General features: G+C 37.9%; 1 protein-coding gene across 1 annotated transcript; it reads left to right on the top strand.

Moving 5' to 3' along the window:
* The first annotated feature begins 1,251 nt into the window (after nucleotides 1-1,251).
* On the top strand, nucleotides 1,252-26,038 carry LOC102220688 (GDNF family receptor alpha-4-like). The gene is made up of 9 exons (XM_005802956.3): nucleotides 1,252-1,436; nucleotides 1,618-1,815; nucleotides 12,385-12,651; nucleotides 12,731-12,823; nucleotides 12,900-13,269; nucleotides 16,003-16,112; nucleotides 16,473-16,607; nucleotides 20,075-20,211; nucleotides 22,371-26,038. The coding sequence occupies exons 2-9, from the start codon at nucleotides 1,761-1,763 to the stop codon at nucleotides 22,572-22,574; spliced, it is 1,371 nt and encodes a 456-aa protein (XP_005803013.2). The 5' UTR covers nucleotides 1,252-1,436; nucleotides 1,618-1,760; the 3' UTR covers nucleotides 22,575-26,038.

Genomic DNA, 26,038 nt, shown 5'->3' with positions numbered 1-26,038 from the left:
ATAAAAAGTATGAGGAGAGTTGAATTGCTTCTCATGACAAAGAAGGAAATTATATTGAGCCTTTTACCTGCACAGCAGGGCAGGCACAAAGAGGACCAATACCTCTTCAGGGTCAGAGATGAGTGATCATATTTTAGTGATTCTTCTCTCAGGGTAAATACCTTTCAACTACATGGTTAGGCGCAGTATATCTTTAATAATCTCTCAGTCCAATTACACAAGGATAAAAGTGGAAAACACTCTAAGTATGACTCTTCATTGAAGAAATTGGAATCTACTTCATTTAATTTTATATTATCTGCCCACTTATATTTTCAAGATTGTTTTTCATACAATCTAAAGCCAGAAATTAGGATATATGTGCAAACAAAACTGTTCCTTCGGGCTCCCAAACCAGCAGAGGGCCCCCAAGAGCTCTCACGTTTCCAAATGGAATGAAACTTTCCCAACTTCAAATGAGTGGTTTATGAAAAAATGAAAAATACTGTTAAATATGCTTCTGTCCATAAACAGTTAAGAAGAAATAGAAATCATCTAGGATTTAATAGGACTAATAGATATGCTAATTTTAATAATAAATAGTGAAATACAACTTGGCAGTTATTTTAACAGTCGTAATTTAGTGTCACTAATCATTTCTGCTGATTACCTCTGTGCGGTAGACGCAGTTCTAAAATCATACCTATAAAATACTGGCTCTACGTGCAGCCATTTAAACTGTCCCTTCCTTATGGACTCTTCTGCTATGGGGGTTGAACTTTTTCAAAAAGTGGCCAGATTGAGTCCAATAATAACATTGAGACAGAGAACCAAAACCAACAGAATTTCAATAGATTTATTTAGTTGGCAGAACTTGACATTTTGATCCAATATCACATCTGATTTATTTCGACCAAAAACTGAATCTGCAATACTTTTAACAGCAGTAACAAGGATGAGTGCTGTTCAAAAAATTTATTAACAACAGTGTCTGTTTTTAAGTGGTTTTATTGTTGTGTAATATTTATTTCTTGGCATCGGCTATGCCTTTTTATCCTGATTAATTCAAACGAATAGTCTTAAATGAGCTCAGTACTGTTCCTTTTTTTGAAGTTATGTGACATAATTAAATCGTTTTCATAAATTTGGTAATTGTGATTAAAGATTTTTTTTTTTTTACATTTTCAATTGAAGCTTAACCGTGACATTAAAACATTAAAAATCGTCTCCTTTCATTTAGTTCATGCTGTCCACCTTCTGCTTTCCATGAAGCCACAACTTGACTGCAAAGACCCAGCTGTTCCTTCAACAGGACACATTTGATCTTCCCCATTGGTACGTCCAGCCTGTTCAGGGGCCAATCACGTTGGGGCTTCGCCGCACTCTACGTCCGTGTGGACAACTGTGCGGCTGAGCTGCGCTTGGAATCCCACGCAGAAGTGTAAAAGTGGAGACAGGTGCGTTTGCCTTGCTGGGAGCCTTTACGCTGCAGAGAATCCTTTCCACTTTTCAAAGCAATTCACAGGAAAACCCCTGAATGTTTACCTTCTTCCGCACAAATCATAAAAATGAGGGGAGCGACAAAAATCGCGAGAGCTTGAGTCACTTCTGTTCAGTTTTGCCAACTTTGTGCTGCAGACCGTCCGATCCTCTTCAACCCGAGCGGACACAGCAGCAGGAGGAGGCGGAGGAGTGCAGAAGGAGGCTGGATGAAGCAGGAGACGGGCAACTGAGCTTCAGCGAGCCGGGTACCCGCTTCCCCATTCCGCAGCTGTCCCCCAATGTCACCGGACAGGATGATGATCATTGGACTTTTGCTCAATGTCTTTTCTCAAGGTAGGGAACATTTATCATTTAATTGCACGAGTCCATTGGTTTACACACATTTTCCTCTTCCATTATTTTTAAGTGTCGCATTTTCATGCACATGTATTTTATATTCAGACCCCTTTACTCTGATATCCCTAAATACATTGCAACCATGTCTGCTCTACTTTATTTGTCACAAAAAATCTCAATGAAATACTTTGGAGTTTATGGTCTGGTACGCAGGGAATTCAATAGGGTATGACTACTTTTTCAGTCTGTTTAGTAATTAGAAATACAGCGTCAGGATAATAAACTTACATTATATTTTTTGTTTTAAATTTTGTGGAATATTGTGAGCAACTTATTTTAGAGAACATCAGTAAGCTTAGCAGCTCTATATTTCAAAAATTTCATACATAAAATAGCAAAAAAATGTTTTATCTTTGAGTAAGACGTACATTATTACTCTACAATTTTGTTCATTTTGCTAAAAGGATTTTGTATTTGCGTTACAAAAATTTACTTAAAATACAAGAACAAAAGGAAAAGTGTGTGAGAGAGTGACTTTTTCAGAGACAGAGTTGTTTTTCAAACCAACAGAATCACATATTCGAATGCAGCAAAAATAATTCACTCTAGGTTCAAGGTAAGCTACTGAGACATAAAGTCAAAGAGGTTTATTAAATCATAGAGCAGGAAAAGTGTTTTCCATGCGGATGACATCATTGGGTCAGGTCTGTTATCTTTGCCTTGGACCAGATCCAGACAAAGGCTCTTCAAAGTATTGACTGGCCTGTCCTGGGCTGCTGCAAATATCACACATGAATTTTTAAACACTTAAACAGTACTTGGTACTAAATCAGAGCTTAAGTAAGATTTAAATGAAGTAATGATTGAAATCTTTAGACGAGCACGGACAGGTTTGGAGAATCCATTTGTTTTAGCTGATGATCAGATGGAAACAAAGCTGTCCAGAACAGCTCACACTTCACGGATTTGGATTCTTCGTCATGCTAACACATTCAGCTTTCTCTAAATAAGTTGTTAAGACCGAAGCAAAAAAAAGAAAAAAATCCAAGCTAGGCTGGTAAAGAAATGTAAAAAAAACTTGTTGGTCTTTTATACAAAAACATATCAATTTAATCAGTGCTGTTGTTTGAATTTCATGTTTTCTCCTGTTTGCATGCGCCACAGTAAATGACTTTTATTTAGAGCGCCTCTCTCCTCTCTCAGTGGGCTCAACATCGCTGAGACGCATGCAAACATTATAATTGTTTAGATTATGACAAGATAAGAGGAGACGGGGGCTACCACACGTCCAGCTGCATCCTGATGATGTTGGCAGTGGGTGTCCATTAGAGATTAGGATCGCTGAAAATGATAAATGCTTTTCTTGTTAATGTCAAGCCGCTCATGCATTCTGTGTATCACACAGAGTACTTAGCCTAGGTGGAATCACACCAAGCAAAAACATTAATTTTCAAGTGCCAATTAATTGAGATCTGACTCATTACACATGCAAATGAGATACTCTGTCATGATGTCAGTTCTTCCTATTATACCTGATTGGAAATCAAAAAATATTTGACTCAAAGTTTGTCATTAACATCGCTGAGAACTGTGGATTGTGCAGAATGGAGGCTTAAATCTGCATCTGTTTATATTTAATTATCATTGGTCGTTTATGCTGCCTCAGCAACGCTGGCGGGAACTTCGGAATAAGAGTGCAGCCTCCCCGGCTTGTCTGTCATCAAGACCAAAATGAAGAACATGAACGAACACAACATCTGCTTATTTCTACGGTAGATTGTGTCTGCTTTAGGCAAAAACCTTAACAGATGATTTTGTATGTCTTTAAATTAAAAGACATACTTTCATATTTAAAGTAACCTTTTCATGTTTCTACTGTCTCGTGCATTACCAGATTTGATGGAGGGGATGTGTAAACATCAATTGTCAAGCCTTACCACAGATTCTCAAGCAGGTTTAGGTCTGAATTTTGATTGCCAGTTATCTAAACCGTTTCATTTTTACCTCCAGCTGTATGTTCATACAAAAAGAGCATTTTCTTAGTCTTTCAACGACTGCTTTCTTTGTACCTCTCTTCTATTAAATGCTTCATTGCTTTCCTGTCAACCGATCGGTACAGAGTTTGCCCATCTGTGTGAATTTCTGCAGCTCCTCCAAAGTTACCAGTTTGGCTGCAACTGTGAATAATATCAGTTTTGATAGAAAGCCATGTCTTTGTACCCTCCTCAAGGACCACTGAGGAGGAGGGTTGGGAATCCCTCCCTCCTGATGCCTTTTGTAATCTAATGTCCTGCATGTTTTATATAAGTCTCTATGTCAGCACACTTGATTCTAATGATTCAAGTGCTGCAGAAGTCTGTTAAATACCCAGTTATTTAAGTCAGGTGTGAGACAGCAAGGAGACACCTAAAGCATTCAGGACATGTTGTACCTTAAGACCCGGATTGGAAGCCACTGTCTTAATCAATCTTCATTTGCAGATGATAGATTGAACAGTGCTGCATGAGGTGTTCAAATCAGATTTTTTTTCTAACCCAGCCCTGCTTCAATCTCATCCACAACTTCATTCCTGACCTTCTGTTTTCCTTTCTCTTCCTGATGCTTTTTGTAATCTAATGATCTCTAAAAAACACCTCTAAGGCCTTCACCGGACAGCTGGATTAATACTGAGATTAATTTACACACAAATTAATTTTTTTAAACATTTTTTTTAACTATTTGGGTGCCTTCTGAGGGCAATAGGTTGTACTTAGTTTTATTTAGAGGTGTTGGAGTAAATCTGTCCAAATTCCAAAAGCATACCACACTTTAAAGACTTTTGAGAAAGATTTTAAAATCATGCACCCGCATATCTTGCACTTCACAGCTTTGCAGTAATGCATTGTGCTGCTTTCTCACATACAATTCGAAGACATACCTTATTGTTTGTGGTTTTAATATAACTGGAACAATGTTCAATAGTTATGAATAATTTTGCAGCATGCAGTATTTAGTGTGTCAGAATACAGAAATCCCGGTTCCCGGTTATCATTTCCCAGCTAATAACTTCATTCATACTTTTCCCTGAATTAACTTACAGAAATCTTAGAAACAAATGGCCTGACACTAAAAGTTCTGACAGTGTTTGTGCCACATCTGAAAACTATTGTTAAATGACATTTAACCCGACTTTGACCTGTTGCTGCCAGACCCCTTTGGATTATTACAAAAATCCCAGGCAGTGCAGGCTGCCACTGTTGACTGACTGCTGCTATTTTTGCACCTCACTTACTGGACCTGCTTGAGCTTTACCAACGTTTGTCACAGGTTCTGTACGGTTCGTTTTGAGTTCACATGAGGTGAAAGATATTCATGAGCATTTTCAGTTTCACGCTTTGAGTTTTTTTACTTCAGGTTTTCGTTCCTTGTTGTCGTGCCGTCTTTTTGTCTCTCCTCATGCTGAGGCATTGTCTGTCTGCACTCTGTTTTTGTGTTTCTGTTTTGTTCACAACAGCAAGATGCAAAAACAAATGTAATTGGTAACCTGCCAGTTGAGCATCACAAAGGTAAAATAAAACATAAAATAAGCTTTTTTTTTTTGAATAAGCAGTAATTTACATATTAGGCTTTAATGTAATTAAACTGAAGGATAACTGTCATCATAATTTCACCTTTTATAAATGTGATTTCTCACCACCAGCCTCTTAAAAAATGTGTTATATTGATTGTTTTTTTTTTCTATCACCTAACTCCCGTTGCCAGTTACTCAGTTTTTTTGTATTAATCTGCATCTTGACTGTCACTCACAGACAACTGCACAGATAAAACCGCTCTGATCAATGGGCATTACGGGCGTGTGTGTGTGTGTGTGTGTGTGCGTGTGCATGTGGCCAAGAAATTATGTGGCACATTGAAATTTAGGAACACAGTAAACAGCAGAAAGCAGAAGCCTGGAAGATTCACTCCAACTGGCTGATGATGCACCTGATGCATTTAACCTGAACTACCATGGAGGCATCCAGGGTGTGTGGGGTGTTGTGGTTAATGCATGGATAATGTGGCTCCACAATCCGACTGCCACGCCTCATTAGATGAGGCATTAGCCATGTAGTAGACGCACTATTTCAGAACATGAAATTAGTGTGAACTCAAGAGCACCTCTGGCTCTCATGTGTTTTACAACTTTTTCTTTTTTCAGACACCATTTTACCATCCGTCACAGCTTGACTGGGCTCGGTTCTTTCTTCAGCTTAGTGGAGATACACAATACCTGCACACAAACCCGTGCAGTCTTTGTTGTTTAGTCTACACAAAGAAACTTAGAAAAAGAGGCTCAACTGGACCATATTCCTGGTTTTCCTGCCTCACAGAATCCAGGTCTTGTTTGCATTTCATCAAGTCTAATTGAGGATTCTGCTTGTCAAAGCATGGCATCAAGGCATGTTTAGTCAATTCTAGGCTTGGAGTTTGAAAGGGTTTGCCAAATGTTCATGTCGCTATCACTACAGTCTCTTGTGACCACAGAGTGTGAAGAGCTTCAGTCAGTTCAGCAGGGATCATAAAGGGACAGAAGTGGAAGTTGGAATAATAATAACTCTATTCTTATTCATATTTATTGGAAAGTTCCACACATCATGCATTTTCTTCTATATTTAGTAGAGGTTTTCCAATTTACCAGCCAGCTGACAAATTAACATTTGGCCAGTTTGGGAATAAACAATTTTAGTTTCATTTGAGCTGATCCCTAGGAAAACATAGCAAGTAGTGTCACTTATTGGCGTGTTTCCGCATTTAGTTCATTGTAGTGTCTCGCTGCTATTTTCTCGTAGTGTGTGTGACTTCCTGTCGACAAGTCCCTTCTGTCACAGTTCCCGACCAAATTTCACATCAGACTCACACTTCCCCACTAGGCATTCTCTCTTGCCTAATTGAATTACTGCCCAACAATCTGGATTCTCTTCAACCTAACCCACCATGTTTGAAGAGACAGAAGAGGGATTTGCCAAACTGTCTCTCCCGGTGAGAGTGGGCGCTGAGTGTTGAGGGTGGTGCAATAATCACAGCGTTAACCTTCATCAGCTTTGGCTCACAAATTCTATTAATCACTCCAGTGAGAAATCAATAGGGTGCATTAAAGCTCACATATCAAAGTAATTCATCTTTTACAGTTTTTTTTAATATTTTATATAATTATTTTTAAAATCAGCCTCTCTTTTCTAACATTTTTCTCAATCAGGCTTTCTACTTTTTAAAATTTTTTTGCATTGCAGAATTTACTTTGCCTTGCCACCGTAAAATCTTTTTTCCTGTTGTGACTACAAACAAAAGTACATTTTATATGGATTTTATAGGAAAGACCAACACAAAATAGTTTATAATTATGAAGCTGAATGAAAATGATGGCTTTTATTTTAAAACTGTTAAATGCATTTTCTGTAGCCAACTTTTACTATGACTCCTTTTAATAAAACCACTGCACTTTAGAAGTCATATAATTATTCAAAAGGAGTCATACTTCTGTGGAACAAAATAAAATAAAATCAAGCTGTTCTAAAGGACTTAAATGGACATCCATGAATTTGTTTCAAGACTTGAAAATTAAAATAGAAACTGAACGTAGACATCACCCAATCTGAATGAACTCGAGTTATTAAAGACAAATTAGCAGCTTTTCAGTTTTGCAAACTGATAGAGGCAAACCCCGAAACTCTTGTAACACTGCAGAGAGAATTTAAAATCCATGCCTCACTTTTCAGATTGCTATTTGTAAAAAATATTGAAGGCCATTCATCATATGACGTCCACTTCACAATTATGGACTCCTTTGTGTTGGTCTGTTACTCCCAGTTACATACAACAAAAATTGTCTCCATACAATTGCAATTCTTTGCAATTTAGACGGTTGGCTCTTTCTTTTCAGCTCTGGTAAGAATAAAAGAAAACAAAGTGCTCTCTGTGCACACAGAAGATTACAGGAAGCTTCTTTAAACTGCAGCTCAACACAGTGGGATTTGACACTTTGGTACAATTAGCAATACATAATACATAGGCAGACTTGCAGATAGACAGGTAATGATCTCCTTTACACTTCACGCGGAGCTGTGACTGTGACTGTGACTCACTGCCGTGATACTATTTTTTTGTCCCACCTCCTCCTATGAATTCTGTGCGGCGGCTTTGGAGGTTTTCCTGCTGCGGGGATGAAACATAGCTTCTGTTCATGATATGTCTTATACCAAAGCGAGACATGGACCTCATGTGGTGCCTGAGATTACAAAACATGCAGCAGCAGAATTGAATTGCAGTCGTGCTTTGTGCCACATGTCAGCAGGAGCTTAATCGAAGTGTGTAACCAGTCGAACTCAAAAGCTGTGTTTGTGCATGAACTGACGTGATGGATTATATGTTTATGAGCTGAGCCAGTAAGTACATGTGATAAAAGACAGGTTCGGATCCGTTGGCCATCCTTCATTACGTTTATTTCTAACACACTTTCTGTGTTTGCTAGTCTGTTCTGTGTGTGGTTTATTGATAAAAGGGTACAACAAATTCATAAAGTCAAGACAAAAAGTACGTATATTCTTTGCTAGACTGACATCATATGGGTATAAATTGGTAAGAGTAATTAGGTGTCGCATTAAAAAATAACTAATTTCCAGAAGAGCTTTAATAAAATACATTTTTCACTCACAAAGAGCCTTTTTCCCATTGTTTCCCTCAGGCAGCTTCTGTCTTTTCTGCTTTGTGGCTCTAATGGGGCCACAATCATCATTATGGAGTGATTTGTGGCTTTTCACTCACAGACCTTCCTGGTTAGAACATTTTCAGTCAAAACAACCCTAACTCTTTATTTCTACAGACAGACGGGCTGTTGTGGTTCAGAAGAGAAAGGAGGATTAATAGCTTTGTATTGCAGAGTGTAAATATTTTTGGTTTGTCGCCTTATAGTATCTGTAACCACGTTTGAATCTTGACTTTGCAGGCCTTTGTTTTAGGAGATTGCAATTTTAGTGAATTGCAATATTTCTCAGCATCTCAGCAAAAGATGGCATCTTTTGGAGCAAACAAGGATGGTGATGAGGAGAAGTGCAGCTTTGGTTTTGACATGTAATTGGTTGCATCATCATGGCGGTGAAATGAAATTCTATTCAAGATGGTGACTTGATCAAGAGAAAGAAGAAGATAGATGATGATGAAGAGAATAGGTAAAGGACTAAACCATCGGATACCCCTAATGTGACAGTAAGTGTCAAAGAGAAATGATCCGCACAAGATTTGTGAGATAAGACTGGAACTAGCTGCAGGCAAAGTCTGTGAGTTCAATGGAGAGGTAGGATTGGATGATTTGTGAAAATTATCTCTGCGCTATGAAAAGAGCGAAAAGTTGACTGGAATTTCTTGAATCTGGATTGGAGATGTGCCTGTGGTTGTTGTACTAGTTGGCTTTTTGAGAAGTGATTTCATATCGTCACTTCTTTACTGAAGTATGATTTGGAGTTTTATTTCATCTACCATGTTTCTCGAATGGCTGAAAGCAAATATTTCAAGTACTTTGTGTGCAGTAAACATAAATTCTTTCCTACACTAAATGAACATATCATATTAAAGAATTATACCAAAATAATTGTGATTATGATTTATTTTATAGCCACGCTGTTCTCCTTTTGCTTACCTTTTGAAACGCATCATTGTATCAGTGTGATATACACCGTAGCTTTTCTCTTTGTATAAATTTAGTATGCTCAGATAACTGTAGACCTGTTTCCAAAACTGAATTGTGTTAAATAAACAGTTTTAGCTTCACAGAGGTGTTGCATCTGGAGGCGGTGTTTGATGTTGGTTAAAATGCTTTTTCCAAATAAATGCATTTCTTTTAAAGAAGGTTTTCACACTCACTGTTACTCACTGTGTCTGACAATAATATATGTTTTCCAAATAAATTACATGTATGACCCTACAATATATAAAGTACAATAAGCATATCAAACTTTTTCAACATCTTTTATCCTTCTGAGTCTAATGACTCTTATTACAATGCAAGTTTTATTGTGATGACGAATGGAGTAGTTCAAACAATGTTTTAGAAAAAAAAACTCTGTGAACGTTTGTGCATTCTAGACACATCTAATATTTGAGAGTTGGCTGCTGAACAGCATCGCTTTTGAGGCAGAAAATTATCATGTTCATATCTCTTTTCTTTTTTTTTTTCGTTAGTGTGTGTGAGGCTGTCCATTCGCCAAAATTTATGCCAAGCTTATGAAGGCAATGCTGCTGGGTTGCTAAATCCCAGAAGCTCTCCAGTGATGAATCCAGTGATGAAAATAGGGTTTGTCAAAATAATAAAGGCTTGAAAACGTTGTTCCGGCGAAGTGAACATCTGTGAAATCAGAAAGAAGGGAAATCAATCTTGAAAATGTGCTTTGGAAGGATGTCAGCAACTGTAATCCTGCACTTGGGAACGTGGATAAATTATCGCCTGTAAAAAAAGACTTCATTACTAGTATGACTCATGAAAGACATCAATATGGTCCAACACTGAGTGTTGCCAGGAATCTGACATTACTGTATTGTGACTTAACAGTGTAAAATCTTTATTGTACATGTGTTTGTATTAGCTGATGAAATATAGGCAAAAGTGGCTGAAATAAGTGTGTAGTCATTACCAAGACCTTGGTCAATTACTTCCACAAAATAAACAACAGTAAAACAAAATGGTTGTAAAAGAGAAAGGGGACTTTAAGGCAGCAAAACCTTTTGGTTTGGCAACCACGTTTGGAAACCAAAAGCAAGGCCCCACAGGGTTACCAAAGCTCTGCAATAAGTCAGACAATAGAATACAGTGAGACCATTTAGGCAGAAAAGAGTTTTAACGATACCTTCTGCTCAAGAGACAAGCTGGCACACTGTGTTAGGCTCAAGGGAAGGTGGCAATATTTTAGCAATATTTTCAAGAAAACTGGGAATACAAATATTTTGTTCTCACAAATAATTTGAAAGTTTCACAGATTAGAAAATATAGGAACTGTTATTAGTGTACACCAGGGGTCTCAAACTCCAGTCCTCGAGGGCCGCAGTCCTGCAACTTTTAGATGAGCCTCTGCTGCACCACACCTGAACAGAATAATTAGGTCATTAACGAGGCTGGGAGAACTGATCTACACAAGGAGGAGGTCATTAAGCCATTTCATTCCAGTGTTTTGTACCTGTCGCACATCTAAAAACTGTAGGTCTGCGGCTCTCGAGGACTGGAGTTTGAGACCCCTGGTGTACACAGTCTACCATTGACTCGTAAGGAAGAATATAGTTGAGAAAACCATTAAGATTCTGAGCAAATTTTTAAAACCATTACATAAAAAAAAACTGAGCTAACAGTGAAAAAATTACTCAGTAATTTGATCTGTTCAAAAATTCAAGACATGCTTGATGCGAGTGTTTCTAGTAGGCTGGCTGTCGCCGTTCCTCCATGTGGTGAAGGCGGCTTCACAAAGGACATCTACAGTCTTCAGCTAATTGTTTTTCAGACGAGCGTCGTGAACTGCACCTGCTAAAAAGATCCACTGATCTCCCACTCAGAGGAAGACCCTCGGTGAAGAGGGATGCCACATCTCCACTCCAGTCTCCGGTTTTACTCTTTGCACAACCTAAAAGAAAAAGCTTCAAGATTGTGATTTAAGTTCATCCTCTGTACCATGTTGAAAGGATCTCCCAGTGGGATCTCCTTCTTATGCAAGTAACATTAGAAAACATTAGGACAATGTCATACATTTTTTTCTTGTAATAAAACTTTGATCTAGAGGTCTTAATTTGGGTCAACAATCTGCCTTTGTCTTCATGAATAATTTTGCTCGGTGCAGGTGAAATTTTGAGGTGGTTTAACACTTGACTCTCAAAACCATTAAGAAAAATGTCAACTAAATGTTTTTCTGCATCCAAATAAGGCAACGATGTTGTAAGTAGTTAAGTAGTTGCATTACTTCACTCAAGGCTTGTGCAGCTCAAAAATTCCAGCTTTTTTAACCTTTGCCTTCAGAGGGATCATAAACTTGACAAGCCAGGTTTCTGCGCTGATTTAGATTTTTTTTTAACGTTATACCTGAAACCTGAGATCAGCTGATTAACAGCCTGTTTTAGTTTAAACGCAATGATTGATCATTTTGTTGTAGTGTTTTATGTACCACATGTAATCTAAAAACATTTTCTTTTAGTATATGTTACTTTAAAGAATGCTGCCTGCACTCTATCACTACAAGCCTGCTTCTTGGCTGAGATGGAGACTTGAGTTTCACACTCAAGTTGCACATTAATTGCAAAAACTTTGTGCTTAACGTGACTTTTTGACCAGAACATAAACTACAAACCTGAGCTCTGACAGGTGAATTGAAGCCGGACATTGTTGAAAGGATGAACTTGATTTATTAGCCACTGACCTTCACAGATCATGGGATATTAATAACACATAACGATTTATTCATTTTAGCCATAATTGAGCACACTGTACCTCACTTTTTAGTTTGCAATCCATAGCGTCTGTAATGAACCTGTTTGCAGCTTTTGTAGCTCATAATGTCAACCTCTCCTCTTCTGCAGGCGGTGTTACAGTATCTGTGTCCTTAGATTGTCTGGTGGCGGAACAGGGCTGTGTCCAGGAGCCGTCCTGCAAAGGCGTCTATCGCCTGCTGGAGTACTGCGCGGCGGAGGAAGCCGTGTCGCCACTCGGTTCAGATGCCCGCCTGGAGTGCCTGGAGGCCCAAAACTCACTGCAGGATTATCGCCCCCTTCAAGTCTGCAAGTGTCTGCGGGGCTCTCGCAGAGAGGAGCACTGCCTGAAGGTTTACTGGACTGTGAGATTTGCAGGTGGGTGGAAAATCCAAACTTGTGCGTGGGTGTTCTTTGAATTCAGTTGCTTCATTCGTGTGGTCCAATATTGTTTCAGCATATGATGAGTATGAAGTGTCCCCATATGAAGAGCTGAAGTTGAATCTGGTGAGAAACATAGAGGTATCGCGTATGGCCTCCATTATGGCAGGTAGAGTATATCCTGTTGGTTTAGAAAGTTATTTGTCTTATTTCACACTAACGAGTCCGTACTCTGCTTCCTGCAGCTTCCTCTGTTGTCGTGGACGGCCAGAACCAGTGTCTGAAGGCTGCTCAGGACTGCGGCCTGTATGAGAAATGTGGCTCCTTGCGTTCAGAGTATGTGGTAGCTTGCACCAAGCGAGCAACAGCCACCGACAACAGCTGCAACCGCCAGAAATGCCACAAAGCCCTGCGGCGCTTCCTGGAGCGTGTGCCAGAGGAGTACAGCTTTGCTCTGCTTTTCTGTCCCTGCTCTGACACTCTGTGTGGGGAGCGCCGGAGGAAAACCATTGTGCCATCATGTTCCTTTGAGGAGAACGCAAGAGGGGAGGAAAGGGTAGGCAAGCCCAACTGCCTCAGCCTCCAGAACTACTGCTCCAGAGACGAGCTGTGTAGGTAAGAACCTGTGTGCAGAGAAACAGAAGCTGTAAAGTCTGCAAAGCACTGAGCAGCAATCCATTTACCCACTTTCCAAAGTAGTCGCATTACTTCATTCAAATATTCATAACAGTTCAACTTTTCATGCTTTTTCACGACAGCCACAAACTTAAAATATGCATAAAATGTTTTTTTATTGGAGCTGAATATGATAAATGGAAATAGTTCATAATTCTGAATTTTAAGTAAAAGGTAAAGTGCATGATTTCAAAATTATGCACATACAGTACAGACCAAAAGTTTGGACACACCTTTCTAATTCAATGGGTTTTCTTTATTCTCATGACTATTTATAAGGTAAGAAATCCCACTTATTAACCTGACAGGGCACACCTTATGAAGTGAAAACCATTTCAGGTGACTACCTCTTGAAGTTCATCAAGAAAATGCAGAGTGTGTACAAAGCAGTAATCACAGCAAAAGGTTGCTACTTTGAAGAAACTAGAATATAAGGGCTATTTTCAGTTGTTTTACACTTTTTTGTTTAGTGCATATTTCCACATGTGTTATTCATAGTTTTGATGCCTTCAATGTGAATCTACAATGTCAATAGTCATGAAAGTAAAGGAAACTCATTGAATTAGAAGGTGTGTCCAAACTTTTGGTCTGTACTGTATAAGCTCTTGAGAAGTGTATTTAGGTTTAGCTCCGCAGGGTCAATGATTTTAGAAACATATTTGCTGTATTTGTAGCTGCAGGTCTCTGGGGAAAAGTTCCTACAAGCTCTGCAGATCTATAGCCTGAAATATGTTTTATTTTTTGACAAACAGGTCAATATCCATCCATTAAAAATAACTCGATGCTTTTGATTTGAGTTTCTGTGATCGGGTTTGATTTTCTTTGGATTCTTTGGGTTAGGGGTCATCAACAAATCACATTTTAAATTACATTTCAATTGGACCACCTCACCTTATGTGGTCTTATAAGTTTTATATTTATGTATACTTTAATCTCTACCAGCCGTGTCAAACTCATTTTCATCTTAGGCCATATCAGGATATCTAATGTTCTCAGATGGCCAGTTGTGCCAAAATATATATAATAAAACCCATTTCTAAATGTAAAATATTACTAAATAAATGTGCATATGATAAATACTTTTTTTATACACACAGGACTGCACAGCAGGGTCCGTCACAATATTGAACATCTTGTCACATTGATGTAATTTGACAGTACACAGATAAAACTGCTTTGATTTGACTGACAAAACAATATTTAAGTACACAATTGCTATCTTGAAGGTTCTATTTAGACTTTCTATGTAGAAATCTAGACTAATTTAGGGTCATGCTATGGGAGCAGTGGTTTCACAACACATAAGCTGGTCTACGTATACCATCTTACTCCAGTTCCTCCTAAGAGATCTCCACTTGCTCCCAGACCGACTGGTTTGTAAAATCCATCCTGTGCGTACCGGGTCAGCCCCAGGGCATCAACCCCACTGAGAATCCCAAAACGCTAAAGGAAGAATTTCTTCTGCGTCTTGCCTCTTCTTGGATAGTGCAGAGCTTAGTTAATAGTCATGCTCTCTAGGTCACAGGGACTCAGGCTGACTGATCATAAAAAGCTTTTCTTTCTGCCTTAGCTCTCCCCTCACCACTTAGACATGGTACAGCAGCCACAGCAGAAGCTACACCCAAACCCACGGTCAATTTCATGGTCTCTTTTCCCATCTGTCATGAATAATGCCTGGAGACAACTGAACTACTCCACCTGAGAGAGACTTTCCCATCCTCCTGAAGCAGCATGGTGCATTTTTCAGGGAGAAAAAGAAAATGACTTAAATTTATGACTCTATCCTGATTCACCCGTAGCGATTACTTTATTCATAAACACATACGGCACAAAGCAGAGGGGTGCACCCTACAGGCTTTCCTGGAACGGAAAATTACGCATTTGGTTATTCTTTTAGTAATTTATTTTAATTACTGTAAGGGAAATTGTAGCAAAAAAGGTGTAGCACTTACTAGTGTTATGACATATACTTTATATTTTCTAAATGGAAAAAGGCTGGCAAAAATAAAAGGAAGTTTTCCTGAGACTCATTCTGCAACAATATAGCAAACCTGGTGTGTTATTAGCAGCACAATTCATTCTATTTAAGAAAATGCTTTTATTCTTTTGTTTCTCAAGGCAGCCACAAGTTTCAGCCAATCAATGGGAAAAGCCCTGAAACACTCCTTCAGTAAAGAGATAAAAAATATGTTTGATCCACTCCCTAAGCTCTCAGTTTTCAACAAATCCAAATTGGAAAGCTCTTCTTAATTCACTTAATCCAACTTGCTATGCGCTGACTATGTAAAAATATTGAACTTTTTCACTTTTCTTTTCCACAATACAACCAGAAACTTCACTGTATTCAGTTTGAATTTCAGTTCAAGCAGTGAAGATTCATGTGTTGTTTTGTCTGTATATATTGAAAGTGAGATCCAAATAGATGAGATTTGATTTCTGAAGTTCTCTTACAAAGAAGTGTTTGATTCGCTGAAAGAAAACAAATTTGCAAAAAAAAATTTTAAGTAGGTACTTTTCTTTCTCCTTCTATTTATTTCATTGTTTTGATTTATGACAGCCCTGAGTGCCAAAATAAAATTTGCAGAACACTTTAAAATGCATTCAGCTTTTGTGTGCTGATGCTCTGAAAACCCATTTTCTCCACTGAGTGTGTGTTGTGTGTGTTTGTTTCAGATCCCGGTTTGCAGATTTCCAACACAACTGTCAGCAGTCCTCTCTTTCTGCCTCTGGCTGTATGCGAGAGAGCAGAGCCATGTGCCTCAAGGCTTACACTGGACTCATAGGTGAGATGCTGAAAAAAAAAAGTAAAATTAAAACATACAAGAAGGTATTTAATTGACATATTCTTTCTTTTAATGCACAAAATAAAGCTGTAGATCCATTAAAATGCTTGGATTCAAAAGCACAATTTCTTGATGGTCTGCATGAGCATAAAAATAATTTTATTTCCTTCTGTTTTAAAATACAACAAAAGCTTTAGTGTACTAGAAGGTCATAAATATTGAAAACCAGACAACTGCTTACTTTATAATCTAAAATTGTTTTGCATGGTGCATAAGTGTTGTTTGGAAACACTTATTTGGAAAGTGTCGTTTAAACAAGTCTAAGTGTTGTTTAAAGAGTTTTAAACTTTTGTTTTTCAGGAACCATCATGACTCCCAACTATGTGAGCAACAGCAGCACGGAGGTGTCCCAGTGGTGCACATGTGAAGGCAGCGGGAACGAACTGCAGGGATGTCAACGCATCCAAAATCTCTTCAGCAACAACTTATGTCTACGTAAGGGAAATGCACAAGAAAGTTTGTGGTACAGCTCAGTTTTAGGGCTGAACTGTCCCAGTGGGCCCCTCAGTCGGCCATAAATGGTTCCCGCTCAGGACATGATGGACTCTTCGGATTACCAGGACTGTTAACTAAAATATCTGGTGGCTATGGCTGAGAAAATCATTATTTGGTTTTTCAGTAAATAAGGATCAACTTAACATAGAAATGGTTCAGTAGCTAAAAAATGAACATTCTTCCATGAATACCTTAACTGCCATATTCAGATCTTTTAGAAAACCTGTGAAGAAACCAAGGACTTTATATGATTTAGAGCAGACTGAGGCACTAGAAAGAAATCTAAATATGGCACTTCTATGATTTGTCCTTTTCAGTAACTACATCCAGACCCACGTTTGGATCATGCTAAAAAGAGAAGAACAGTAATGGGAGGTTTAACTCTTTTCAAAGATTTGTCTCCTCCCTCATGCTTCCCAGATGGTTCTTCATTCAGAGCCCAACTTAACAATTATAAATAATTTGCATATTGGTGACTGAGAGATAATTTTTCATGTGTTCCTAAAAGCTTACTTTCCATGCTTTTTGTTCCAAATAAAATAAACGTAAAAGAACAACACAGAGGCACAGTGAACAAATCTAATCATTTTGAATAACTGGAGTTACAGTTTAGCAAATGTTAACATCTGAAACATAGATTCAATAATCTATGTTTGATCCGAGATGCAATAATATCTCAATCAAATTTACTATAATATTGATCAACTAATATTTAATTACTGGAGTGAAACTGGTTAAAAGGTTTCTGTTTGTGAAGAACAGATTGCTGTTTTTAGGGACTACATCTGTAATTGTCATGATCAGACAACAAAATAAATAAAATTCAAGGTATTTATTTATTCATGTATTTCAAATGCTCAAAATAATAATAAGACATATAGTCAAGGCAATTGACATGTAACATGGCACAATTTGAAAAGGAGCAGGTATAGAAGGTAAAAGATCTTATGATCTCCTGCTCCTCTCTTACCATCAGAAGTCTCTACTGTAAGGATTAAACTAAATACAAACATTAGCTGTGGCAGTTTGTGGAAGTTTTTGTTTTTCATCTTCTTTCTGAGAATATTGTGAATAATGGCCTCATGTGCCACAGATCATTAAAATTGAGAGCATAACCACAGTTATTTGAAAATTCTGGGTTGAAATGTGGCAAGAAACATCAATTAAAATGAATTACAGTTCTTCTGAAATGTTAATGAGTCAATGCTGCAGTTTAGGTTGCCAATTTCCTTCATGTCTTTATACTTTGTAGAATAAACTTGCAGCTGACAATCCTTGTATCACTGTAACAACAGAGGAGATGTCGTATTTCAGCTGTCAAATGTAAGTATTATCTAAATGAATGCTGAGATGCTAATCTAGCTGAGCGCTTTCTAATGTGCATTAATACAGAATTCAAATGAGGTGGGCCGTAATTGATGATTGAGAGGGTAAGTCACTGAACCATAATGTTGTCTTATAAATAAATGAACAGCGAGAGATGTTCTCCCTGGTGCTTGGCCGCCTGCCAAATGCGAATGTGATTTTGAAACTCAGCAAAGTCAATGAATCCTTTCACCAAATCTGATCAACTGGAAGTGGCTTGTGGTTGAGTCGTTGCCAAACCAGAATGAGCATCTAGAGTTCTTGCTCAGTATGTCCTGCTGATGTATAACGATGTATTGTTTAGCATGTGCTGTACTAAAAAAAAAAAAAAAAAGAAAGCAATAGGAGACAGACAGACAGACAGACAGACAGGCGGTTTAATTAGAAATAAGATTTCACAATGAGGGGCCTCATTAACAATCAGGCTGTATGAGACTTTCATTTGGCGTACAGCACTCACATTTTGTTCGCAACATTGTCTTCCAGAAATAATGTTGGGGCTCAGATTAGTTATGATTGCACACCAATGCAAAGTGAAGATAGTGAAAGACAATGGGAACTCCGCCTGCCGTTCGGCTACGATCGAAATCCTGGAGATACCAGTTGCTGGTTTATTCCAGAAAACTGGCATTTCTTCCCATTCTTATATTAAATAGATGCTTGTGAATAATCTCAAATTAATTGATCAATTTTTTTTTTTTAGAAACTGAAAAACAAAGTTAACTGCTTTCTTTAGCCATTTGCAAAAGGTTAACTTTGGTAATGTTTTTTTCACTGCAGAGTGACCATGTGTGAGCAGCACACGGGCCTGTGGCAGGGCTCATTATGTTGGCGATTAAACAGCCCATCCAGATGTGACCAGCTACATTTTCTACATTCAGTTTAACACTTAAATATTCCTCTGCCTTCCTTCTCCCTTCTTTGCTTTTGACAAACAGCTAAAAATATGATGTGTCCTACAAAAGAGGAAAAACTCCAAGTGAGGAAAAAGTGACACTCGGAAAATTTAACATGAAAGTATACAGTATATTTTTTTAATACATGCATCTGATAATTGAGTCACAGAATTTTATGTAAATTGTGTTTATTATTATTTTTTTTTAATTGGCTAAAATATAATTTTCTGGAGAGGCTTTTGACTCCACAGCAATGCATTGAGTTTTGTCCTGAATGCCTGCAGCCATGTCCAGAATCAGCTTTGCAAGTTGAAATTGGATGGAAAACACTGCATGTGAGCAAGAATATATGCTACAATGTAACTTTTTCTATTATTAGTTTACATTTTTTACAATAAGTTATATCGCTTATAGAACGCCAGACAAAATATATTAGAAAAAATGTGTAAAAAACACTAAAATAAACTTAAATTCTTTTATTCAGTGTGAAAAATATCATTTTGTGAAAACAATGATTGTTTTCACAAAATTCCTGTTGATACTTGCATTGGTTCCCATAGAAATCCTTAAAAAATTGATGAATGTGTGGAAATAAACCTCATGGATGTATTACGGAGAGTGGAGGAACTGTGATGTTATGGGCCTCTTTTCTGAAGTTTTCGGATTCTTGTCATATATTAAATGATAATCTATTGGCATCTTTTAGAAAACTTCAAAATGGATTATAATAATAATTTTAAATACAGAATGATACAAATCAATTCAGAATTGGGTCATTGGACACACAAAATAAAGTTTTATTACCTCTGCCACCTCTCTACTCAGAACTAAATTCTATATCAACATTGAATAAAAGTATAAAAATGAAGGTTTGGTTCTTCAACTGTTGAGTAATTTTACTATAAACTTGTATTTTAAGATTTTAATTAGCTGAGTGAATCTCTCTTAAACAAAATATACAGTATATATATATATTTCTAAACTTTAAGATCATCAACAAGTAACTTTTATTATTAATAGTGAAGAACTTGGAGCATTTTGCTCCATCTTAGCTGAGAACACACACTGATAATGTTTTAGTGATGATTCAAAGCAGAATTAAGATGTGAAACTAATGAAGATGTCCCCTGCTGATTTTGTTTTTAGGCAATGCCATCAGCTCCATGGGAATCTCAGCGCCTCCTCCGGTGGATCACACTCCAGTGCCAGTTTCTCAGCCCTCCCCTCGCGTCTTCCAGGAGAGGGTCCACGTTAGCGTCAACACGCTCCCTGAATTCAACAGTGTAAGCACACACTCCTGCTACTTTCTCACTATGTGTTGGTGTTAGAGATTCAGCTCCAGTCAGGGGACTACATATCAAATCCTGACACCAATGTTTCACTGAGGACTATAGCAGTGAGTTGAGGCCCAGCAGCTTCCTGCATAATCCCAGATTATTCTTGTCTCACTTCCTCTTCTATCGCCACCTCTCAGTGTGGTTCAGGATTAGCTGTAGGTGCTTGCTGCAATCTTTACTGTTAATATTCATGGGAGTGCGCTCATCTGGTTCATATGTACAGTTGTAATCCTACTATATCCTATATTGCAAAAATCTTCTTTCTGCAATCCAACCTCAGGAGACCCAGACCCACAGTTCAGGTGTTTGACTTTTTCATTTCTTCTGCAGACTTCCATTTAAATACCTCTTTACAATGATGTGGAGTGAATCCAGAAAAATAAATCAAATGACACTGACTGGTGTATGTAATTTATGTATGAGTTTAGATCATTGCTGATATGAGACACATGATTGAGAAATGACAATTTCTTAAAATTATCTTGAGTAAACATTCATGTAACGTCTCAGGGGAGTTTACAGATCAATTTGCTGATTTGCCCATTTGAACCTGAATATCTCCATACCTTCCATGGTGGAAGGTGACGGCTACTTTAATCGTTTTGCTAAATTAACACACTACTTGTAGCTGCATAGTACTGTAGTGAAACACAGTAGTAGAAAAAGCAACCAGAAGTAGAATGTCCCTTCATCAGGTTGTCACTTTTAGCTAAAAAAAATAGAAATTCAGCATCTCTGTGACTGCCAGTTATCACAAAAACTACTAACTGTTTTTTGCATCGACAGTGTCACAATCATTAAAAATAAATAATAATAGAACTGATCTAATTTCATTTGAAATTAATGGAATCATTTTTTGCAAAATCCTCCACTTTTAAACTTAAATGTACACAAATAATATTGTTGTAGGGTAGGAGATAAATGAAAATGTAATAAAAATCAAGCGGGTCTTGTTAATCTAGTGTAGTAGTATCACAATTCAGCATTGATTCTTACTGTTTGGGTCGCATGGAAGCTGTTGTTTTTGTGGGGGCTTGCAAGGTCGTTGTCCATTGGAAGAGGCTGCCTGCAGAAAAGTGTGGCGCTCGCTCCGTGACCTTTTTATAAACGCAAAACAGAGGGAGAAGGAGAGGGAACCCTGGAAGATAGTGATGTCACGTGTACTGAAGCAGAAGGATGTCTCCCAGGTGATCTGCGTTGTTCATGTAAATATAAGATAACGTATTTATACATAGATGGAAAAAGTCCAATCTAAGCTGAGAACTGAAGTGTTGTCACTCATAAGTGATATTAAATAAATGCAGCTGCACATCTTCAAACCATTGAGTATTATATTTCCATACATCCCATAACAATCCTGTCGTCAACAGTCCCACAATGTCGCTTGATGCTGCATACAATGCGGTTTTATTTTCCATGCATTTGGAGTTGTTCTTTCACAGTTCTTGTCAAAGAAACAAAAGAGCAAACAAAAGAGCAGACAGCAATTTGGCTCTGCTTGCTTTTGAGCTTCGATGCATGATAACTTGGAGACTTTAAAGAAGAAATTATTCTAGCCCATATAGGCATGAAGCCCCGTGGAGGACTCTTGCAGTTGCTGCAGAGATATCCAACAACGATGGCCGTTTTATGGCAGCAGCTTCAATGGAATATTTTATCAGGAAGAACATGACCTCATTCTCTTTGGATTTTTTTTTTCATGTTCAACAGCCTGTTTCTTCTCAGTCCTATTCCTGAATGTTCATGTTGTGGAGCAGATGTAGAACTTTACAGACATTCAAAAAATATGCCGGTTTCTTTGCTAAATCAAGGCGATCATAAGGAACCCAAACAAACAAATAAGGTCATTAAAAGTTGCTAATGGGAATGTGGGCAGATTTCAGCAGTAACTAATTACATTTACTCAGTTACATTTAAAAAAAACAACTAAACGATTCAAGGACATTTTGAAGGTTTAAATTCTCTTCTTAAATATTTTGTTTGTATCTTTGAGGTATTTTCATTCGTAGCAAACTCCGTGTTATGTAGACCGACTCTTCTTGACGTTCCCTCCATGTTTCATTGCTCTTGTTAATTGGAGCAATCACTCTTTCTCTCCTCCACAGATGGAGGACAGTGACCAAGAGGAGGAACAAGAAGAGGGAGCAAATGAGGAGTTCAATGTCATCCCACCATACTCTGAGAAGGACTCCGACACTGAATCAGGTGCCAGAGGGAGTCAGCGCGGAGAAGCTAGCCAAGCAGAGCTCGCTCTGCCATTGCTGCTGCTGCCAGGTCTCTTCTTGAACTGGAAATGCTGGAACGACTGAAGACTCGACTTTTCTTTCAGCTTAGAGTTTACAGTCGCTATTGGTGTCGAATTCATTGCAGCCCTCACTGTGAAACACAGTCGACGGTTACGGAAAAGACATGTAAATGCCTCCAAAAAAGTTTGTGTCCTATTCCTTCGAACACTTGTTTTTTTTATTTCCTTTTAAGCATTTATAAGACATTACTCATCCTTCAGTTTATTTGCTTAAGTGACCTTTCCTCAATGTGAGTACATGGGTGAATTGCAAAGTACTGTTTGGGCAAAAGCTGCCTGTCCTTTAAAGTAAAAAAGTAATACACAGTACTTCACAAAGAAGCATGTCGCCCAGGGCTAACATACGCCACACACTCTCCGGAAAACCATAACCAGTCTACTTGACTGCAATGAGGCGGGAGCACAGCTTTTGATTTCTATTTCATAACTCATGTTGCATCCATTTCTCTGCTGCTCCTTTGGCTCTTCCTCTATCTTCATCATGCTAAAAAAAAACAAAAAACAAAACAATAATCCACTTCATAACAAGCTAATAAAAGAGGAAGCCACATTTAAACCATTTTGTGAAAAATAAAAAAGGATCTCTTAAAAATTGCTTCATTTGACAAGACAGGGATGAGCTTCAAAATGATGTGCCGTCACGTTTGGTACGCTTATTCTAACTCCACGCGCCGAAAAGCATGACAAAAGTCACTTCGCTCGTTCTTTTTTTTGTTTTTTTTTGTTAACACACCACTTAGCATTATTCCTCCTGCACCAAGCGGCTGAGAACTCGGGCGAAAGTAATGAGATCAAATTCCATTGTAGAAACGGTGTTGGGAGAAAAGCAATATAAGCAATTACTGCACGATTCAAATTGCTCCCATGCAGGGGGGAAAGTCTGGAGTAAGGCTCACGGGAGAGAAAAGCCAATTTGCTGCTGTCATAGCCTCTCACTTTTTATCCTTAGGAGATCTAGTTTTAGTGCTCCTTCCCCAACATGTACCTTAGATGTTTTGAAAGCAAAATGAAGTGATAGGGATGGACATCGGAGGCTGAAGAGCCTCCTGGCTGCTCTCGTCACTGGCCAGCACATTCAGCCATTCTCTCTGCTTTAAATATCTTTTGCTGATGTTAATAGTTTTTCCTTTTATGGCTCATTTTCCTGCAAAATTAAGGAGCTGCGGATACAGAGGTGAAAGGAAGTTTTTATAGAGAGATAAACCCGTCTAATTTCAAAACTTAGAACTAAACTAACTAACTAAACTGACTTCTGTAAAGATGTTTGTTTTTGAACTCAGTATTTGCGATGGTTGAACTGAAATTCACTTGTGATGTCTCGGATAAAGAGGAAAAGGCTGAATGAGCCCGCAGCTTTTTTGAAGTGTACAGTAGTGTCTGGTCTTGTTTACTTGACAGGTTATTAAAATTAAGACTTAACTTTGGATGCAAACTGAGAAGGACAGTTCTCAAAAAGCAGTTCTTCCCTGAATCCAGCTCCATCTTTCTTCACATTATCTAGAAGTCAACGTTAAACTTTAATTGGATTTTGTGAGTTTAGTAAATACGACTTGACTGTTACATGCTTCAGGGCAAAGTGACATCATTCTGTTTTTTTTGACCATTGCTTGCTGCAAACAGCTGAGTGGATGGACAACTCTTCAGTTTGCTAAATTTTCAAAGTCCAAACCAGAAAAACTGAAATACAATATCAGAGCGGGCAACAAAAGCTTGTGTTTGGTTTTAATCATGTGATCATGAGAGTTCTAAGTTAAATATGGTGGTGTAATACTTAACTATTTACCAGCGTCAGAAGCTCATGTAGGGTTGGTGTTCTCTGTTGCTCTCAGTAATTCCAAGCATGAAGTCAAAAGATTTCTTTTTAGATTCTTAAAGATGTTTTATATCAGTTTAATTTTAATTCTCATTTAAAGCCCTTTCTCAATTTAAGTACACTATTTTGGTCAGCTACTAACTTTGTAGGCCTACAGCCCATCCAGGTAAATTAAGAGTAGAAAATGCTGGATTATTGTATTATATACTTCCACATTATAATTGTAGTCCACTTAACAAAGTCAGATGCTTAAGATTGTTCAATTTTTGTTTTTCTTGACGACGACCACATTTTTGTCCGAACGAAGTTTCTGCTCTAACAGTTAAACTCTCAATTGTTTCTAGACATCCGAATCAACACACATCTACAGTAATCAATAATCTCAGACCTGCTAATATTTAGCTTTCACCCTATTTTCCCCCCCGAAATATTTCGACAAAACTCAGAAAATGTTTTGCTGCTTCACAAACACTGAATATCTTAAAATCTAAAGACTAGTTTATCAGCTAAACTTGACCCTGGTGTGGGCATCCACCAAAGCCTTTCACTTGAAATATAATGTCCTACCAAATATTCCACCCTGCAGTTCTTTGTGATTGCATGTTATATTGTAACATACACAATCAAATATCCAGAAAAGACAACGTGAAATGCCAATAAGTGCAGCTATGACTAGTTAAAACCTAATTTCAACTAAAGAATTGTCATTTTGTGCTGAGAAAAACATTGATGAAACGTGACCACCTATCAGACAGAGAAGTGCAGCAGTCAAAGCAGTTCCTTTTATTATGAATAGCAACATCAAAACATCAAATATGGATGACCTACACAGTTTTGCAAGCCATGCACAAGCCAGTAGGCAATTATCTAAATAAACATAGCATAACAACAGAAGAGTAAAGTCAGGAACTCTGATCAGAATCAGAAACTGAGTCTGATAGACTCAGTTCGTTTGGGGACCAAGATTGCAACATTTGTTAAATCGTCAGGTGGTGGTTTCACACTGCACTGTACCAAGCAAACCAAACTCTTTCAAAAACCTACTTACCCCCTCGCTTCTGTTGGCTCTACTCCAAGAACCACTGACGGAAACAACACAAAAATGTCTGAAGAAGCCATGAGCGCAACTTCCTTCTTGATGAGAAGTAAACAAAAATGGAGTGGCGTCAAATTTTAGCGGTTCTAGAGTTTCTCTTTTAATTTTGGCAAAAGACTGAGTCATTTTCCTACTAGCACTATAATTTTGACTCTTGAACGTCAGGAACTGGTATCCACTCTATTTTAGCCTTTTTGTCTTGTTTATGAGCTTACATATATTTTGTCAGTAAATAGCGTTTGTTTATATTTGTAAACATTAATGTCCCACATTGGTTCTGTTTGTTGAGGGGTTTCAAAGAAGAAAAACTCTACATTTATAGAATCTAAATCTTACAAGAACTATGTAAATACCTACCAAATTAGACAGTTTGTAGTTTATATCATAAGAGTAGTAAGACCATGTACATCACTGTTTCACATGCTAAAGTTATTGTAAAAACATATCAAACATAGCAGATGTTTCTGTGTATTTCCTGTAATGTTGTGCCATAGAAAAAAAAGTATGTCAGTTTGTTTACAGAATAAAAAGTCTCATTAAAATGTGTTCTTATCTAACA

This window comes from Xiphophorus maculatus, chromosome 11 (genome assembly GCF_002775205.1).
Source record: "Xiphophorus maculatus strain JP 163 A chromosome 11, X_maculatus-5.0-male, whole genome shotgun sequence".
Taxonomy (NCBI): domain Eukaryota; kingdom Metazoa; phylum Chordata; class Actinopteri; order Cyprinodontiformes; family Poeciliidae; genus Xiphophorus; species Xiphophorus maculatus.
This window is presented reverse-complemented; position numbering and strand designations above follow the sequence as displayed.

What these genes read in the sequence shown, in the direction of transcription:
- LOC102220688 (XM_005802956.3), top strand. Translation starts at nt 1,761, where the DNA reads ATGTCACCGGACAGGATGATGATCATTGGACTTTTGCTCAATGTCTTT. An exon ending in GCTCAATGTCTTTTCTCAAG is followed by an intron (nt 1,816 to 12,384) that starts GTAGGGAACATT and finishes CCTCTTCTGCAG; the next exon opens with GCGGTGTTACAGTATCTGTG. An exon ending in TCCAGAGACGAGCTGTGTAG is followed by an intron (nt 13,270 to 16,002) that starts GTAAGAACCTGT and finishes TGTTTGTTTCAG; the next exon opens with ATCCCGGTTTGCAGATTTCC.